The 20,913-nt window shown below is 40.2% G+C and overlaps 1 protein-coding gene across 5 annotated transcripts in view; it reads right to left on the bottom strand.

Annotated features, from left to right (window-relative positions):
• Positions 1 to 303: 303 nt before the first annotated feature.
• SLC9A6 (solute carrier family 9 member A6) overlaps positions 304 to 20,913 on the bottom strand; it is a 66,304-nt gene continuing 45,694 nt past the window's right edge. For all 5 annotated transcript variants that reach the window (XM_049107166.1, XM_049107165.1, XM_049107162.1 and 2 more), the window contains 4 exons: positions 20,094 to 20,124; positions 17,718 to 17,797; positions 9,739 to 9,844; positions 304 to 3,071 (listed from right to left, as the gene is read on the bottom strand). In XM_049107166.1, the coding sequence (XP_048963123.1) occupies positions 2,799 to 3,071; positions 9,739 to 9,844; positions 17,718 to 17,797; positions 20,094 to 20,124 (490 nt within the window). In that variant the 3' untranslated portion in view covers positions 304 to 2,798. The remainder of the gene's footprint in view (positions 3,072 to 9,738; positions 9,845 to 17,717; positions 17,798 to 20,093; positions 20,125 to 20,913) is intronic.

The following is a 20,913-nucleotide window of genomic DNA, read 5'->3' as shown; positions in this document are numbered from 1 at the left end:
ACTAACATTTTCAAGACATTATCCACTACCAAGCTAACAGGCTACAAATCAGTGTGACAGAATTTGACTGCTTTGAGTGTCATTTCTTAAATGGTCCAATTGTGACCACAAGCAAATACGTCCAGTCTTACACAAAAGTCCCCCAGATTAGCAACCCCATACCTTATGTTCTGGTAGTTTTGTTTGTTCTTTTTTAAAATATCAGTCTTCCCTGCTTTCCCAGTAGGTGTATAGGTAGAAAAACAAATGAAGTCAGCACTCTTTACTACTCACTAGAATAAACTGTGACTCAAATACGGTGAGTGGTTATTTGCAAGGCTATAATTTTTTTAATGACAGATTTTTCCTAAAAGAAACCACTATAACATCTGTCCAAGTACTCCAGGGGAAAACAAAAAATACGTATAGATTAAGTCTATTTCTTTAACAGCACATTGCCAAACACGGACAACGAGGATAAAATGCCAAGGAACCTTACAAAATAACTTTAAAAGATGCAGTGTTTGTCATTCAAACGTGTACGGTTCACAGAGAAAAGAACAGCAAGTCCAAGAGCAGCTCTACTTGTGCGTGATGGTAACTCAGACTGTCCTTCATTCAAGTTGACTCAGGTGTTGAAAACCAATGGGTATATGAGCACAGTTTGTTGTTTCTTCTTTGCTTAGAGATGTGCACACAGATTAGAGTAGAGGAGAATCTTCCAGATGCTGACATAAGCACAGCAGCCTTGGTTCTCCTTTGATAGAGTACGAAGGCAGATTTAGTTGACTCAAGCTGTATCGGTTTCCCTAAGAAAAAGTCTTATGCATGCTGAAAGAGACAAGTTACTGAATTTGTCATGCTAAGTATTTACAGCCATTTTCATAAAGTGAGCTCAGTAACCTGACAGAATAAAAAGGTAGTTGTTAATTTCTTGTATGACCTTTTACAACTTGAATAACTTCGTGGGTGAATGACGCTGAAGCTCAAAGCCCCTCAAACACACATTAACAAGAAATTAGAGACAGCAAGAAGAGGCACACGTCATATAAAATGCACACTTCACAGGGTTCCTGCATAGCAGGAAAGTCGCTACCACTACATAACAAATGGCTATGCCAACAGTTAGAGCTGCCACTCAAGGGTACAATAGTAGAATTCCCTTAAAATCTCAAGGAGTGTTTGCAACAGTACAAGTACCTTGGGGGAGAATAAGTACATACTTTGTTTGGAAAAACAGCTTTTGCTGGGAAACTTGAACATCATGTGAACAAATCAGTTTTTGAATTGGGTAAGATTTAAGGCATTGCTACTCGGACCTGAGTGGGGAAAGACCCACAAAAGTTCAAATCTGTTTTCCAAAACATTAACAGGTTGGGATCAGCATCAGAAAGTAGCCCCCTTCTAAGCATTCAATGCACCTGGAGGCATTTTCAGTGTTACAAAATAGCATCTACTGTCATTCTCTGACTAGGAAATGGGAAGTTGCTACGTATTCTTCCTTGAAAACTGTAAAAGAAAAAAAAAAACCACACGCACACTCACCCACCCACCCGCCCAGACACACACATACACACACCCCTACACGGCAGCTTAAGTATTTCATATTAAAAAGTAACATGGAAATGAAGACAACTCCAGCCAGTACACATAAAAGAATGACTGCCCTTATGATAAGCTCTCTGTAGTGGTGCACTTCTCTACGGACTGACTTCGATGTAGTGTGGAACAATCATGGAGTCATAAATTAACTTTAAACATCAGCTACAGACTAACGAATGACAATTAGACACAGTAAATTCAAAAATTTTACATTTTGCTCCTGTTCAGCTGCTAAAGAGCAGCGATTTAAATTGATATAAAAACATCTGACCACAAAGCTTGCTATACAGATAAAGTATATAATCAAAAAGTAAGCAGCAACTGAGTTTCTTATTTAAACTTATCTGGTATTGACTATTTATACGTTTGGGAAGAGAGATCTCCGAAGCACTTCCCCCCTTTCTCTTTACTCAGCTCCTGTGCTCTGCCCCAGCCCCTGCTAGTGGAAACCATGTGCCCTGCACTATGTATACCTGTATTCTGGCTAACCTGGCTGGATGATGTGACTCCTTCTTCCTATGGTCTTGGTCTGGGAGAAAAGAACAAAGTCTTGGATGTCATTTGTACCCCTTCTTTTCTAAACACCAGTGTGCTATAGTCAATGAATCTGTTCCTTCACAGTGAGGAATGGGAAAAGAGCACCCCCCCAACCACTTCACTCCCAACTCCAACGGGATATGATTTGATTGCCATCAACCTCTAATGCCACAACAGGCCACCAGAGGAAAAGGAAAGGCAAAGGTCATGACCAAGGCAGCAGCAATAAACACAAGTTTCCCAACAAAGGATATTCTTTCTCCCTGGGCTTCCCCAGAGATAGCACTCCCTCTTTCCTCTCCCTCCCCTCCCACAAAACAAAATTAATTCACGGCACAAGAACTTGGTACTCTAGTTAAGTATCAGGTAAGTGTAAAGAGTAAATCTGTCACTTCTTATACTTTAACTGAGACATAAAGCTAACAGAACACACAACATCACTGTGAAAATAACTTTTTTCTAAAACAGATCCAATCTACATAGTGCAGCCAATGAAATGTAAAAGAATAGTTTGTTCACAATCTGCCTTGTACAGATATTTATATTCTCTCAATGCCATATAAAGAGCATTTATATAGCTTAAACATTCAGAGACATGCACTGGGACTTTTTAGGTAGTACAAATTTCTTCACAATCACATGTGCAAATTTTACAAATCACTAAGGGAGTATTAGTAAGCTTAGGCTGGACTGTGTCTCGTATTATCTAACAAATTTAATGGGGGTTCGGAATCATCCATAGGAAGAACCAGGCGTGTTCCCCGAATGACCAGTTCATGGTCCCCAAATGCAAGCTCCCGATCCAAGGCATCTTCGGAACTGTTTCCCATAAACCTTCTAGGGGCACCAGATGCTCCTGATTCGGTGTTCACAGTAGAATCCCCATATGTCAAACTAATATCACCATCATTGAGAATAAGATCGGAGTCATCGTCTTTCAATTGCTCCTGGTTCTAAATGCAAATAAAATAAGTCTTAAGAATTGCTATGCGACTCAACAAACATTTTCAATAGAAGAATTTGCAAGGATTCCCTATTAAAAACCCTTTAGGGCTAGCCTGCTGCCCTCAGGATAAAGCCTATAGCCCTCACCTTAGCTTAAAGATATTGCGTGAGTCTGGCCCTCCCCTCCCCACCCCCAGCCCCCTGCATCTGCCTCACCCACTCCAGCCTCCACATTGTATGCCTGCCGTCTGAACTGCTGAAAGGTGCCCAAATCACTCATGCTTCCTCTTACCTCCTGTCTTCCCTGCCCTCCTTCCTGGGAATAGAGCCTGTTTATCACTGAGGTCTTAGTTAAAGGAAGTCCCTTCCTGCTGGACGTCTTCTATGATCTAGCAAAGCTGGCTTCAGTGTGCCTCCTGTGTTCTCTCCCGGCATCCTGTGCTGACTCCTGGCCCTACAGTGCCCTTTATCCCTGTACCACAACTGCAGGTGCACTGGTCTGCTCTCACATCTCACACTACTAGCCTCTGAGCCCCTTTGCTGTAGTCCAAACACCTAACAGGTAGGGGCACACAGAAAGTATCCTCCAAATGTAAGTCTGATGGATTATTGAGTGGATTTATGTAAGTGAAGCTATTACTTCTATATGAACAATGCCTAGAGATATAATATCCCCCAAATATGCTGAACCCTCACCATATACTTGTGTTCCAGCTCAATAAGCTTTTGGTTCTAATGGAGACTTTGTGGCCAAAAGAGTAGAATTAAGTAAAGTTCTACAAAAGGGGGAAAAATCAAGCATATGTAATGCCAATTTGGTAAATAAAAGAATGTTATGCGTGCAGAGAAAAGTTTGGAAAGGTAATCAACAAAACGATGATCATTAATTCTGCATAATAAAATTGCTAGTGATTTATCTTATGTTTCCACACTGTTTGAAATTTTATTATAATAAGTACATATGACTTTTAAAAATCCAAAAGTCATTGTTTTCTAATATAAAGTGAAACAATCATTCTAAACACTCCTATGGATCTGGCAAAAAAAGCTTCTGTGACTAATACTCCTTCAGAGAAGTAGAGTTGATACAAACTTTGACATCCAGCTCTTCTAAGCTATGTTTGGAAATCTTAAATTTGTCTAAGATAGACTAAGGAGACTGATACAAATTTAAAACAGTTTTAATTTGTTATTGCTCGAAATTTGCCTAAATACTCAAAGCCATGTGAATTAAAAATGAAACAAACTCATTCCACCAACCAACCAGAATGCCCTCTTGCCTGGTGCAGTATAACGTGAAAGCTCACTAGGGTCTGTCCCCTTCCTGAGTAATACTCACAACAAAGCTCTGGGGTGCCTTTACCCATAAACATGGTTTGTAATGACAAAAAAAGGAAAAGAAACAACCTAAAGGTCTAGCTGCAGGAGACTGATTAAATCAATGCTGGTCCAGCCACACTATTCAGCCATGGATAAAGAGAAGGTAATGGTCTTCAGGTACTCATAGAAAGGTAGCCATGCTATGTCATCAAGTGAAAAAAAAAAAACAAGTAGCAGGACAATGCAATTGTGATCTCATTTATATAAAACTGTAACTAAGCTATATAGACATGTATGTTTGTGCAGATAAAATATATCAGGAAGGACACACAATAAATCCTTCATAAAGACTACCTCTGGGGGGGATGTAGTTGGGAGAAGGAGCAAACTTTGATTTTTCACTTTGTTCCATACTGTTTGAATATCTGGCCACAAGTATGGTAACTTTTATAACTAAAAAAGTAGGTAATTAAATGAAAAATAACATTAAAAATTAAGTTTTATGGTTGTTATGGGTTAGATGATATCTCCCCAAAAGATGTTGAAATCCCAACCACCAGTACCTGTGAATGCAATCTTACATGGAAATAGGGTCTTTGCAGATGATCAGGTTAAGATGAAGTCATTAGCATGGGCCCTGATCCAATATGACTGTTGAGTGTCCTTTAAAAAGGGGAAATTTGCCCCCCACCCACACAATGTCATGTGAAGATAAAGACAAAAGCTGAGGAGAGGCCTGGAGCAGATTCTTCCTCATAGCTCTCAGCAGGAACCACCCCTGCCCACACTTTGACTTCAGACTTCGAGCCTCCAGAACTATGAGACAACACATCTCTGTTGAGCCATTCAGTCTGTGGCACTTCATTATGGCAGTCCTAGGAAATGAATACAACAATGTTGTATTTTGCTATATTCCACAGGACCCACAGTTATTGTGGAACTCCTGGCTTCTGGTGACAGTGAGTGGGTCTCTGGAATCCAAGAGCCAAGCCTCGCTGACTGAACTGACAAAGCTGGCTGCACTCTACACAGAGTCTTGTCTAACAGGGCACAGAGGAAACGGAAACTGCTGGAGAGGGGAGCCTGGGCAATGTGGCAGGGAGACAAGACAACATAGGTGCTCCCCTCACCCTGGTATGATCTGTCAGAAAGGTACATGGACTCAATGTACCACAAAGCTATAGGGCACCCTGCCCTGTGGGTGCCACCTCCATTAAGACTCCTTTTCCTGTCCATCCTCTGTGGGCTCTGCTCTAACATACCACAGAGGATGTTGTAGAAAACTACATGCTGCATGACTACACTGCTTTGCCACTGCCTTGCTGCTCTATTCAAGTGGTTGCATCAGATTAGTCCAGGTGGTGGGCTTTGTTCATGTGGGTACTATATTTGATGCCACAGATTATTTCTGAAGGGTTGGGTTGGAAGAAAAGTTTTTTTTTTAAAAAAGAACCTGAAAAATAAGAAGTTCATGTTTTAAAATAAAGGCTGGTTAGCCAGGAGTTGGTTCCTTGAAAAAATTCATAAGATAGATAAATCATTAGCCAGCCTTAAAAAAGAAGAGAGAAAAGACTCAAATTAATAAAATAATGAATGAGAAAGGAGAGAACACCACCAATACCAATGAAATGCAAACGATTTAAAAAACTTATTATGAGCAACTATACGCCAATAAATTAGGCAATATAGAAGAAACGGACCATTTCTGGAAAACCACAAACTACCAAACTGGAACAGGAAGAAATAGAAAACCTGAACAGGCCAATAACCAGGGAGGAAATTGAAGCAGTCATCAAAAACCTCCCAAGACACAGAAGTCCAGGGCCAGATGGCTTCCCAGGGGAATTCTATAAAACGTTTAAAGAAACCATACCTATTATACTAAAGCTTTCGGAAAGATACAAAGAGATGCAATACTTCCAAACTCATTCTATGAGTCCAGCATCACCTTAATTCCAAAACCAGACAAAGACCCCACCAAAAAGGAGAATTATAGATCAATCTCCCTGATGAACACAGATGGAAAAATTCTCAACAATATACTAGTTAATAGGATCCAACAGTACATTAAGAAGATTAGTCAGGGGATCCCTGGGTGGCTCAGCAGTTTAGCGCCTGCCTTTGGTCCAGGGCACAATCCTGGATTCCCGGGATAGAGTCCCACGTCAGGATCCCGGCATGGAGCCTGCTTCTCCTTCCTCCTGGTCTCTGCCTCTCTCTCTCTCTCTCTCTCTCTCTCTCTCTCTCTCTCTCATAAACAAACAAACAAACAAACAAATAAATAAATAAATCTTTAAAAAAATGATTCAAAAAAAGAAGATTATTCACCATGACCAAGTGGGATTTATCCCTGGGATGCAAGGCTGGTTCAACACTCGTAAAGCAATCAATGTGATTGATCATATCAACAAAAGAAAACACAAGAAGCATATGATCCTCTAATAGATGTAGAGAAAGCATTTGACAAAATACAGCATCCATTCCTGATCAAAACTCTTCAGAGTGTAGGGATAGAGGGAACATTCCTCAACGTCTTAAAAGCCATCTACAAAAAGCCCACAGCAAATATCATTCTCAATGGGGAAACACTGGGAGCCTTTCCCCTAAGATCAGGAACATGATAGGGATGCCCACTTTCATAACGCTATTCAACATAGAAGTAGAAGTCCTAGCCTCAGCAATCAGGCAACAAAAAGAAATAAAAGGTATTCAAATTGGCAATGAAGAAGTCAAACTCTCCCTCTTCGTCGATGACATGATACTCTACATAGAAAACCCAAAAGATTCCACCCCATGATTGCTAGAACTCATACAGCAATTCGGCAGTGTGGCAGGATACAAAATCAATGCCCAGAAATTGGTTGCATTTCTATACACTAACAATGAGACTGAAGAAAGAGAAATTAAGGAGTCAATCACATTTACAATTGCACCCAAAAGCATAAGATACCTAGGAATAAACTGAACCAAAGATGTAAAAACCTATATCCTAAAAACTACAGAACACTTCTGAAAGAAATTGAGGAAGACACAAAGAGATGGAAAAATATTCCATGCTCATGGATTGGAAGAATTAATATTGTGAAAATGTCAATGTTACCCAGGGCAATTTACACATTTAATGCAATCCCTATCAAAATACCATGGACTTTCTTCAGAGAGTTGGAACAAAATCATCTTAAGATTTGTGTGGAATCAGAAAAGACCCCAAATAGCCAGGGGAATATTAAAAAAGAAAACCATAGCTGGGGGCATCACAATGCCAGATTGCAGGTTGTACTACAAAGCTGTGGTCATCAAGACAGTGTGGTACTGGCACAAAAACAGACATATAGATCCATGGAACAGAATAGAGAATCCAGAAGTGGGCCCTCAACTCTATGGTCAACTAATATTCGACAAAGCAGGAAAGACCATCCACTGGAAAAAGGACAGTCTCTTCAATAAATGGTGCTGGGAAAATTGGACCGCCACGTGCAGAAGAATGAAACTAGACCATTCTCTTATTACACCATACACAAAGATAAACAACTCAAAATGGATGAAAGGTCTAAATGTGAGACAAGAGTCCATCAAAATCCTAGAGGAGAACAAAGGCAACACCCTTTTTGAACTTGGCCACAGCAACTTCTTGCAAGACACATCCATGAAGGCAAGAGAAACAAAAGCAAAAATGAATTATTGGGACTTCATCAAGATAACAAGCTTCTGCACAGCAAAATAAACAGTCAACAAAACTAAAAGACAACCTACACAATGGTAGAAGATATTTGCAAATGACGTATCAGATAAAGGGCTAGTATTCAAAATCTATAAAGAATGTATTCACCTTCACAGCAAAGAGACAAACAATCCAATCATGAAATGGGCAAAAGACAGCACAGAAATTTCACAGAGGAAGACATAGACATGGCCACAAGCACATAAGAGAATGCTCCACATCACTGGCCATCAGGGAAATACAAATCAAAACCACAATGAGATACCACCTCACACCAGTGAGAATGGGGAAAATTAACAAGGCAGGAAACAACAAATGTTGGAGAGGATGTGGAGAAAGGGGAACCCTCTTGCACTGTTGGTGGGAATGTGAACTGGTACAGCCACTCTGGAAAACTATGTGGAGGTTCCTCAAAGAGTTAAAAATAGATCTGCCCTATGACCCAGCAATTGCACTGCTGGGGATTTACCCCAAAGATACAGATGCAGTGAAATGCTGGGACACCTGCACCCCAGTGTTTCTAGCAGCAATGGCCACAATAGCCAAACTGTGGAGGGAGCCTCAGTGTCCATCGAAAGATGAATGGATAAAGAAGATGTGGTTTATGTATACAATGGAATATTACTCAGCCATTAGAAACAACAAATACCCACTATTTGCTTCGACGTGGATGGAACTGGAGGGTATTGTGCTGAGTGAAATAAGTCAATCGGAAAAGGACAAACATTATATGGTCTCATTCATTTGGGGAATATAAAAATTAGTGAAAGGGAATAAAGGGAAAGGACAGAAAATGAGTGAAAATATCAGTGAGGGTGACAAAACATGAGAGACACCTAACTCCGGTAAACGAACAAGGGGTAGTGGAAGGGGAGGTGGGCGGGGTGTTGGGGTGACTGGGTGATGGGCACCAAGGAGGGCACTTGACAGGATGAGCACTGGGTGTTACGCTAAATGTTGGCAAATGAACTCCAATAAAAAATTTTAAAAAATTAAAAATAAATAAAGTTGTACATTTGAAATAAAAAAAAAGGCTGGTTAGCATTTGTCATTTCTTTCTGTGTCGCAATGCTTGCTGAATCACCAATCACATGTTAATAGCTAAGGAAAAAAAATACTGTCTAGGTTCTAGCTAGACATGCTCATGCTGCCTAGCAATGTGGAACACTGGTAGATAAACTCTCCCGGATGTCCAAAAGTTGGCAGGTTTGAAGTAAAGGACCATCTGTTGCACTTTAGGGGTATAAAAAAATTGTTTTATTAATCCTTTCAACATGACTGTGACCACTCTAATTAGTAGATGAAAACATAACACATTCAGTACCAAGCTTTGGCCACATACTGCAAATAAACGAAAACCACTGTGAAAATAGAATTATTTACTGAAATCACTGACAGATGAGGTAATACCCTAGATCTGTTTTCAAATGATGTTTCAGAGACTGTGAATTGCATCTATAGATTTCTCTATGTATCTGTATGTACTTTCTGGCTGGGCAAAATAGGCTTATATTCCCTCTTACGGGTTTTATCACCTTAAAGGCAAGCAAAGCAAAAACAAACCAGTGATGCAGCCACAGAGCAGATAAATTTAACTTCATGAAGTACTTAGGTTTTCGATAAAACCAACTTACTTCATAAGCTTGGGGGCTGGTCAGGCATCTGGCGATGGGCCCACAGCAGGCAGGGAGTGTTGTAGTGAGAGGAGGTCCACTGTGCGTCAATAGAGGCTTCAGATAGCTGTGCTGGTTAAGGAATAGCCACATACCTGTCTTCGCAAACGCAAAAAAACAAGTCACATGATCACTACCACCACCCTCAAGGTGTACCCACCACTTCAAAGGACAGCAAAGGGCTTTCACATATGTTGCCTTATTTCATCACCACATTATGCCAGTGAGACAGGAAAGGGAGATTTTGTTATGATCTCTGTTTCATAGAAATGGAAACCAAGGTTCAGGGAAAGGAATGATCTGCTTAAAAGTCACACAATGAAGCAAGTGAAGGACCCACACACAAACCCAGATTGGTTGGATTCCAAGTCCTCTGCCATGTCCACTACATCATACTGCCTTTCTGATTTTACTAAAACCAAAGGGAAGACAGAATCACTCTCAATTTAGCACTGAAGGAGAGAATGGTAGAAAGTAAAGAGTGCTAAGAGTTAGAAAAAAGATGAAATTTTCCAGTTGCAGAATTTAGTAGCAAAAATGTTTTTAATCATTTATTGTGAATTCAGCTGGCCTCTTGAAGGAGTTGAAACTTTGTATCAAAGGAAATTTAATTCCAAAAAAGTTGAAAAAAATATGTATCATGAATTCCTCTATCATAAACCCTTATTTCTGTATTCATTTATTCACCAAAAAATAAAAAGTCATGATAATATATATGATACCAGGAAGAAAACAAGAGGGAATCAAGAAAAAGTAGAGACAATGGGAGAAAAACACATATAAATATTCTTCACTATTTATTTATTTATTTATTTATTTATTTATTTATGATAGTCACACACACACACACACACACACACACAGAGAGAGAGAGAGAGAGAGAGAGGCAGAGACATAGGCAGAGGGAGAAGCAGGCTCCATGCACCGGGAGCCCGACATGGGACTCGATCCCGGGTCTCCAGGATCGCGCCCTGGGCCAAAGGCAGGCGCCAAACCGCTGCGCCACCCAGGGATCCCTATTCTTCACTTTCTAAAGTCACAACCTAAGGCTGTCCTCAATTAAAAATTAGGAATAGTCTTGGGACACCTAGGTGACTCAGTTGGTTAAGTGTCTGACTCTTGGTTTCAGCTCAGGTCATGATTTCAGGGTTGTGCGACTGAGTCCTAGGCTGGGTTCCACACTTGGTGCAGAGTCTGCCTGAGATTCTTCTCTGCTTCTCCCTCTGCTCCTCCCCCAACCTGTGTGTGCACAAGCTCTCTCTCTCTCTCAAATAGTCTTTTAAACATGAGAACTAGGGGATCCCTGGGTAGCTCAGCGGTTTAGCATCTGTCTTCGGCTCAGGGCATGATCCTGGAGTCCTAGGATCGAGTCCCACGTCAGGCTCCCTGCCCACCTCCCCACCGTGTGTGTGTCTCTCTCATGAATAAATAAAATCTTAAAAATATATAAAAAATAAAAATAAAAAGGAGAACTAGTCCTATATCTATTAAAGAAGTAGAAATCCTTCTCAGACAAAATACTCCAGGCCCAAGTGACTTCACTGGTACAGTCTTCCCAGCACTTAAGGAAGAAAATATCAATTCTCCAGAAGATCAAAAAAGAGAAAAATTCTTCCCCACTCACTTCACTAAACCAGCATTATCTTGTTATAGATGCTTGACAAGGACACTACAACAATGACAAAAAAACCCACAAACCAGTATCACTCATGAAAACAGACACAAAAATCAGACACAAAAATGTCAGTAAACTAAATCCAGTGACACACACAAGGGATGTGTATCACAACCAAGTGGGTATTTGTTCCAGCCATGCAAGACTGGTTTAGTATTCAATGAAAATAAGCACAATGACAGATTAAAGGAGAACAAATTAAATACATGATCATCTCAACTGATGCAGAAAGAGCATCTAATAATATTCAATGCCTGTTCATGATAAAACTCTCGGCAGACTAGAAATAGAAGGGGATATCCTTTTTTTTAATAAAGATTTTATTTATGAGAGAGAGAGAGAGAGAGAGAGAGAGAGAGAGAGAAGGCAGAGACACAGGCAGAGGGAGAAGCAGGCGCCATGCAGGGAGCCCAACATGGGACTTGATCCCGGTCTCCAGGATCAGGCCCTGGGCTGAAGGCGGTGCTAAACCGCTGAGCCACCCGGGCTGCCCAGAAGGGGTATCCTTAACTTGACAAAGGCTATCTCAAAACACAATAGCTAACATCATACTTAATGGTGATTTATTAAAAATTTTTCTCCCGAGGTCAAGAATAGGACAAAAATTTCCATTATCATCACTTATATTCAACACTGTACTGGAGAGGTCCGGCCAGTGTAATAAGACATAAAAAATGTAAAGTGTTACAAAAGAAAAAAGAACACATTATTTTTCATCTGATTTTATGAACAGTAAATAAGAAAGAATCTACAAAGTATTTTATAATAATAAGTAAACTTTAGATTGTTGGATACAAGGTCAATATATAAAAACCCCATTGTAGATCTATATATTAAGAGCAAACAAGTAGAAGATAAAATAAATACCTTTTGCAATAGCATCAAATACTTAGGGATAGTAAATATTATAAAGATGCGCAAGACTTGTCACTGGAAACTATAAAACATTAATGAGAGACATTAAAGAAGATCTAAAGAAATGGAAGGATCTACTGTGTTCACAGACTAGAAGACTCAATATTTTTAAGATGTCAGTTCTCTCCAAATTCATCTGTTGATTTAATAGAAACCTGAGAGAATTGCCAGCAGGTCTTTTTGGTGAGTGGATGAGTGAGTCAGTGAGTGAGTGAGTGTATGGAAAGTGGCAAGCTGTTTTTATAATTCAGATGAAAATGCAATGAACCTAAAATAAACAAGGCAATACTAAGGAATAATATACCTGTAGAATTTCCCATATTGGATAGCAAGATTTATTACAAAGTACAATCATTAACAGAATGTGGTATTGATGTGGAAAAAAAAAGTCAAAGGGAAAAGAAAGTCCAGAAACTGACTTCTACTCATATGGCCAAGTGATTTACAACAAAGGTTCCACTGCAATTTAGTGGGTTAAGGATAGCCTTTTCAATAAGTGGTGCTGGGTCAATTGCTTACTCATATGGGAAAAAAGTAGGTCTTGACCCATACCTCACACCATACACAAAAACTAATTTGTGGTGGGTCAAAGACTTAAATATGATAGCTAAGACAATCACATTTTTAGAAGAAAACACAGGACCTTGGGATATAAAAGATTTATCAAGACACAAAAGCACCAAAAGAAAAGTAAGCCTCATTAAAATGAAGAATTTCTGTTCCTCACAAGACAGGATCAAGAAAAAGAAAAGGTGAGCTACAGACTAGGAGAAGATATTCTTTTTAAAATTAATTAATTAATTAAAAAAATTTTAAATTGGAGTTCAATTTGCCAACATATAGCATAACATCCAGTGCTCATCCTGCCAAGTGCACCCCTCAGTGCCCATCACCCAGTCATCCCAACCCCCCGCCCACCTCCCCTTCCACTACCCCTTGTTCATTTCCCAGAGTTAGGTGTCTCTCATGTTTTGTCACCCTCACTGATATTTTCACTCATTTTCTGTCCTTTCCCTTTATTCCCTTTCACTAATTTTTATATTCCCCAAATGAATGAGACCATATGTTTGTCCTTTTCCAATTGACTTATTTCACTCAGCATATCACCCTCCAGGTCCATCCACATCGAAGCAAATGGTGGGTATTTGTCGTTTCTAATGGCTGAGTAATATTCCATTGTATACATAGACCACATAGAAGATATTCATAGTACATATAACCAACAGAGAACCCAATTCTGAAACATAAAAAGAACTACAAGTCAGTAAGAAAAAGATAAGACAATTCAATTAAATGGGCAAAAGAACTACTAAATAAACACACATCAAAAAAAAAAAAAGAAGTCCAAATAGCCAATAAACATATGAAGGGATGCATGATCTCATTGGCCATGACAGAAATGCAAATTATACCACATGCGGTATCACTACACACCCATGGAAATGGCTAAAATTTAAAAGGTTAATTAAACATCAAGTTTCGGTGGAGATGTGGAACAAGTGGGACTCCCTTGAGTTGCTAGTGGGCATGTAAATTGGTTATGACCCTTGTGGAAAACTGGTTGACGATATCTATTAAAGCTGAACAATATACTTGCCTTAGATTTTTCTCCTAGGCACGTACCCAAGAGGAATGAGTGCTGATGGTCAGCAAGAGATGCATACAAGGATGTTTAACTTTGTTTGTAATATCTTTTGCCCATTTCATGATTGGATTGTTTGTTTCTTTGGTGTTGAGTTTAATAAGTTCTTTATAGATCTTGGAAACTAGCCCTTTATCTGATACATCATTTGCAAATACATGAAGAGAAATCTCACAGAGGAAGACATAGACATTGGCAACATGCACATCAGAAAATACTCTGCATCACTTGCCATCAGGGAAATACAAATCAAAACCACAATGAGATACCACCTCACACCAGTGAGAATGGGGAAAATTAACCAGACAGGAAACCACAAATGTTGGAGAGGATGTGGAGAAAAGGGAACCCTCTTGCACTGTTGGTGGGAATGTGAAATGGTGCAGCCATTTCCAGCCACTCTGGAAAACTGTGTGGAGGTTCCTCAAAGAGTTAAAAATAGACCTGCCCTACGACCCAGCAATTGCACTGTTGGGGATTTACCCCAAAGATACAGATGCAATGAAACGCTGGGACACCTGCACCCCGATGTTTATAGCAGCAATGTCCACAATAGCCAAACTGTGGAAGGAGCCTCGGTGTCCATCGAAAGATGAATGGATAAAGAAGATGTGGTTTATGTATACAATGGAATATTACTCAGCCATTAGAAATGACAAATACCCACCATTTGCTTCAACGTGGATGGAACTGGAGGGTATTATGCTGAATGATGTAAGTCAATAGGAGAAGGACAAACATTATATGTTCTCATTCATTTGGGGAATATAAATAATAGTGAAAGGGAATAGAAGGGAAGGGAGAAGAAATGTGTGGGAAATATCAGAAAGGGAGACAGAATATAAAGACTCCTAACTCTGGGATCCCTGGGTGGCGCAGTGGTTTGGCGCCTGCCTTTGGCCCAGGGCGCGATCCGGGAGACCCGGGATCGAATCCCACATCGGGCTCCCGGTGCATGGAGCCCGCTTCTCCCTCTGCCTGTGTCTCTGCCTCTCTCTCTCTCTCTCTCTCTCTCTGTGACTATCATAAATAAATAAAAATTTAAAAAAAGAAAGACTCCTAACTCTGGGAAACGAACTAGGGGTGGTGGAAGGGGAGGAGGGTGGGGGGTGGGGGTGAATGGGTGATGGGCACTGGTGGGGGGCACTTGACAGGATGAGCACTGGGTGTTATTCTGTATGTTGGTAAATTGAACACCAATAAAAAATAAATTTATTAAAAAAAAACAAACAAAACTTTGTTCGTAATAGCCAAAAGCTGGAAACAACCTAAATGTTCATCCACAGAGTGGTTGGGAAAAAAACCCAAAGAAATCTGTAGTATAATCACACTATGGAACGCCATACAGGAATGAAGAAGAAGGAATTACTGCTACAAGCAACAATATGGATAAATTACATGTTGCTAAGTGAAAAAAGCAAGAGATAAAATAATACATAATATATGATTCCATTTATATGAAGATCAAAGCCAGGTAAAACCAATCCATGTTGCTAGAAATCAGAATAAGCAGTTGCCCTTTATGGGGAAGGGGGTGGCAGGGAAGGCACTACTGACTGTAAGGGAACACAGGGCAGCTTCTGGGATGCTGGGAATGTTCTATGTATCTTTACATGAGTAGCAACCACATAGGTATATACACATAGGTCGCAAGCTTAAGATCTGGGTATATTATTTAAGTTATATCTCAATTATAACAATCTGACTACACAAAGGACTTGAAATCTAGAATGATGAATGATTAATTCTACTAGGGCACTAGGTATTAAAATTACTGGGTCTTGGGGTGCCTGGGTGGCTCAATCAGTTAAGCATCCCATCTTGCTTTCAGCTCAGGTCATGATCTCAAGGTCAAGAGACTGAGCCTCATGTCGGGTGTGGAGTCTGCTTAGAATTCTCTCTCCTCCTCTCCATCTGCCCCTCCCTGCCCCAGCTCTCAATCTCTCTCACTAAAAAAAAAAACAAAAACAAAAAAACAAAAAAAAATTACTGAGTCTTAGTCTAGTAGTACTTAACAGTGTAGTACTGAGTCAAATCTTAGTGTTTACTTCTATAAGATTATACAGAAAAAATAAGCTATTATTCTACTCTTTCTCTGCATTAGGATTATTTATTTGTTTTGTACATACATTATGCAGAAAATGTACAAAACATTTTATGCAACAAACATTAGACAATTTTTGTTAAATCAGAGGGAAGAAAAAGCTCCAAGAGATACGGGAGTGGCTTATAACCCAAAATGCTGATAATGGAGCCAAAATTAATGACATAATCATTAAACAATTTTAAAGACGCAGGATCTCTCTCCCTATTGGGAGTCTTAATACCACACACATGCTTGCATTCTTATTTCCATATAGTAATTTAATCTTGAGTACTTGCAAAAAGTGACTATAAAAGTCTCGCAAAGGGAATATAGTAAATAGTAGCTTCTAATGATAAGTGCCATGTGCATTTTTCTTAAATATATAAGGCTTCCATCAGAAAGTAAATAGCAAGGGAAACATTTTTTACATGGTTGTCCCAAATTCTCTTTGGTAGAACATGAATCACTTTTTGATTAATTTACTAATAAGCCTCAGCCTGAAAGAACTACATGTTACCTTTTTCCAGTTCAATTTTCAGCTAAGAAGTTGATTTCAGGGTCCCTGAGTGGCTCAGTTAAGCATCTGCCTTTGGCTCAGGTCATGATCCCAAGATCCTGGGATCGAGTTCTGCATTGGGCTCTTTGCTCAGTGGGGAGTCTGCTTCTCCTTTTATCCTTCCCCTCTGCTCATGCTCTCTTTCTCTCTCTCATGTTCGCTCTCTCTCTCAAATAAGTTAAAAATCTTTTTTTTAAAGATTTATTTATTTGTTCATGAGAGAGACAGACTGAGAGAGAGAGAGGCAGAGACACAGGCAGAGGGAGAAGTAGGCTCCTCACAGGGAGCCCGATGTGGGACTCGATCTCTGATCCTGGGATCAGGACCTGAGCCGAAGGCAGGGACCCAACTGCTGAGCCACCCAGGTGTCCCTAGTAAAAATCTTTAAAAAAAAAAAAAAAAGAAATTCATTTTAATAAATAGTAAGGGATAAAATGTTTTTTAAAAGGCATGCTTTAAACAGGTCATAGAACATAACACGACCCAAAGTAGCATTATGAAGAAGACAGTTACAACAGGAGAAGAAAGAGATTTGGTGAATAATGAAACACTGGCACCCTGAGTAGAGAGGCAAATCTTCCAGCCTCCTGAAAGCTTAGGGAAAATAGGCCCATCACTGGCTACTGTGATCTCTAATATGACTCTATTTTCATCTCATCCTTGAGCTCTTCCCTAAGGCAGCCTTTCCTCTTTTACCCTAGCAAGTGCACTGACAAGGACCAGCAAGTATCTTTTGCAAGATTCACTAAATCAGGTAAAAGACAATGACTGCTCAATAAATAGGACAAAAAATGGAAGAAAAGTCTACCATAAGGGCTCCTGAGGCTCTTCACACAGCCACGTTTTGCATGAACTGGTCTCTGGTGGCTTCATGGGTTTTTCAGGGGAATTGGTTTGTGTGGATTGCTTTTAATAACCTTCTCCAGCCACCACACTGAAGGGGAAAGGGAAGACCCAAGGTAGGTTTTGTATTCCACTTCAGGAAGGGAAGAGTCAGAAGAGCTGTTCCATTAAGTTGAAACTGGCCATGTTCACACTACCATGTTTTCCCCTCAGTTAAGGATACTTATGGTCAAAGTTGTACCATATCCGGAAAAGCCAGGCACTCTCTGCTTTGGTGGTTCTTCTCTCATTTTCAGGAATACCCTGCAAACAGATAATAAAGAAATCAATACATATACCAAGACAAAAAAACAATTTAGAATCATTTCTTTGTAGACTTGGAAATAGGGCCTACTTCATACAAGATACTCTCTATCATGGGTAACATTAGAAACTTAATAGCTTGTATATTGCAGCTTTGGAATACAAAACTGAAATGTTTTTCCAAACACCTCTATTACTCAGGCTGCCTGCTGATTTATGAGTCTATTGTCATTTAGAAAAATCAATGTGGAATAATTAATCCTTAAATCTGAAAGACTTATACCCACAATGTGAACTGCATCTTAAGTAGAAAACATCACATTGACATCCTATCCCTATCTTTGGGAGTTGATATGGGTTCCAAAAGTAACTGGCATTTGCAAAGATGCTACTATGTTCTTAAAACACTAGCAAAATGAAAGCTAGCAAAAAAAAAAAAATTCCATGGTAAGCCTGACTGGCTAGAACTGAAAACTAACATAGCAAGCAGGCCTCTTCTAAAATAGTTTCCAAAAACAAACTGGGTCCTTATTTGTAATGTGGCACAGTCAGCAATGGGAGTTAGGTGATCTGGTTCACCTCAGCTCTGACATGAACTAGTTGGACAAGTCCCTTCCCCCCTCTGAGCCTGGATTTCTTTGTGTATGCAGTGCAAGGTGTAAAGAATCTCAAAGGCCCCTTCTAGTGTGGATGTTCCACGGTTCTATGCTTTCTGAGAACACAGGATTTTGGTTCTTTCCTATCCTTCCTAATCTTCAATATCAATTAATCAATCTTCCTCTCAAAAAAAAAAATCAATCTTCCTCTCAACATGTATCAAAACATATACAATATAAGAATGTTTGAGAATGCTGTACGGGCCTAGGAGACCTGAAAAACACCTGTACTTCCTTCCTTTCACACTGGTAAACAAAGGTTTGTGTATCTGTGTTTTGAAGAGCAACTGATCTATAAATCTCACGATTCCCTCACCGCAAAACACTTATACACCTAAACCCCATATGCTCCATTACTTACTATCACATTCCTCTCTGCTTCCCAGGGGACACTTGAAATATTGCCTACACAATATAACAAAGCAAGACACCCATAGGGTTTGGAAAGCAAGGGAAAAACGGTATTTTTTTTCTGTATCTTACAGCTAGTACTCACCTACCTGGGTTTCTCCGTTCCCCTTTCTCCTCTGTGGTGACAGAGGTGACATAGCAGGCGGAGACTTATGTGGATCATGACCAAGCATTTGTCTGGTGAATTGTATGATACTTTATTCTTGTTTGGACACAAGGGTGGAGGCACTGAAGAACTACTACCTCTTAGAAACTAGCCCAGCATCTCGGCATCATGGGGATTTATCCAGTCTGGTTTGCACAAGTATTTCTAGCCCGTGAAACTATACTTGTCCAGTTCTGACCCACAAAAGAGGCAAGTACTTACTGTATTACATATACACTCATCACTCAACAGCTAACAAAATTAGCATTTAGGAAATGAATCTGAGAAATGATTTTCTTTTTTGAACTACACCCTGAAGACAAATAGACCACAGCTTGTTTCAGACAAGAAAAAGAATATGTTTTGGAAGAGAGGCTTTCCATCTTTAAAAACATAATTTTTGTGATTTCCTATCTAATGTCTAGGATAGTGTCATGTATTCAGTGGTGCTCAGAAGCCATTAAAAAGCAGATGGAAAACAGCAGAAAAGGTGGCCAGTCTAGAGAAGTGACCTACCGGGCTCAGGTTCAGAGGAACAAATGAGAAAAGGGTACCTCGAATTAAGCAAGGATTCATGGGCAAGGTAGAGGCAGGGGGAAAGTACAAAAAAGTACATTCTCCTGAACAGCCAGGGAAGACTGGTTAAAGATTTCAAAGCTTCTAGGAGGTTCTCAAGGGCAGCTGCTGGTCATCCAATTTGAAAGTTACACAGGAAGAGCAGCTGGAGTGGGACTGACATCAGAGACAAGCCTTCATGCGCAAACCAGAGTGGAAAAAGGCTCCATGTGCCAGAGCAGTCGCTTGAAAACCCAGGAGTGCTTAAGGGACTGTTCCCCTCCACAGCCAAAGCTCAGGCTGGCCCACAGATAGGAGAGCCGTCACCCCTGATAACCACATGTTGTCTAAAATTTGGTTTTGTCTCTATGGAGCAGTGAGAAAAGCCAGTAATGATGTCAGTTAAAAGCTGGTACAAACAGGACAGGATCTAAAATAATAGTGGCATGAAGTCTACGGGAGGCCATTTTCTTTCTGAACAGCTGCACGTTTGATGGAAATGCTAGAGACAACACAAATGCATATTTACCAAATGTTCTTGGTCGGAATCAACACCAACCCTAAAGGAGAAACACAAAAGGCAAATGAGATCTTGAGGCCAAAATGAGGTCTATTCACATATGTGCCAATTTGGGCCGCTACTTTCCCTGATACACAAGCTCTGGAATGGTTAACATTTTCTTGCTTCTCTCTGGTTGCTGATGTCCATTTTGGCTCCTGTTACTTTCCTTAGCAACAGCCCGGATCCCGAGGCAGGCATGGTCTACTAACAATTCTCCTCCTGCAATCCCACTTATCAGTTTCAGAAAAATAACATTCTCTTCCCTAAATGGCAGGGCACTGGAAGCAGAGATGGGGAAAGCAACACTGCCCTAGTTGCTGAATAGGAACCAATGGGTAGTTCCAAAAGCAAGGCTGGCATAGTGCAGTTCCAGGAGAGAGCTACGTGTTTTCGGACCTCTCAGCTCTCATGGCAACATTCTGTTATGATGACTGAAGAGAGGGCCCATTTACAGTCCCCCCTACCGCCGCCCCGCCCCATAGGCTAATGGACAGATATTAGCCTGGGTTCTTCATAATTCTCTTTTATCTGCTTAAAATTCCTGCTTCCCGTATCCCAGGGAACAGCTTCATTATGAAGTTTTGACTCCACTCTCTCAACACCGGCACCCACTACTCTGTCTGTTCTTTCTCTAAACCATTTCTCACATCTTCTCTCATTTCCATTCCAACAGCTCAAGCTCAAGGCCTCGTTGTGACTCATGAGGTCTGTTGCAATTGGTAGTAAGGCTGTCCAGCTGCCAGGCTGTCCTCTGCAGTTAGCTGTCTAAAGCATAGAACTCACTGGG

Source organism: Canis lupus, chromosome X, assembly GCF_003254725.2.
Source record: "Canis lupus dingo isolate Sandy chromosome X, ASM325472v2, whole genome shotgun sequence".
Taxonomy (NCBI): domain Eukaryota; kingdom Metazoa; phylum Chordata; class Mammalia; order Carnivora; family Canidae; genus Canis; species Canis lupus.
Note: the sequence above shows the minus strand (reverse complement) of the source record. Positions and strands in the feature narration are given on the sequence as shown.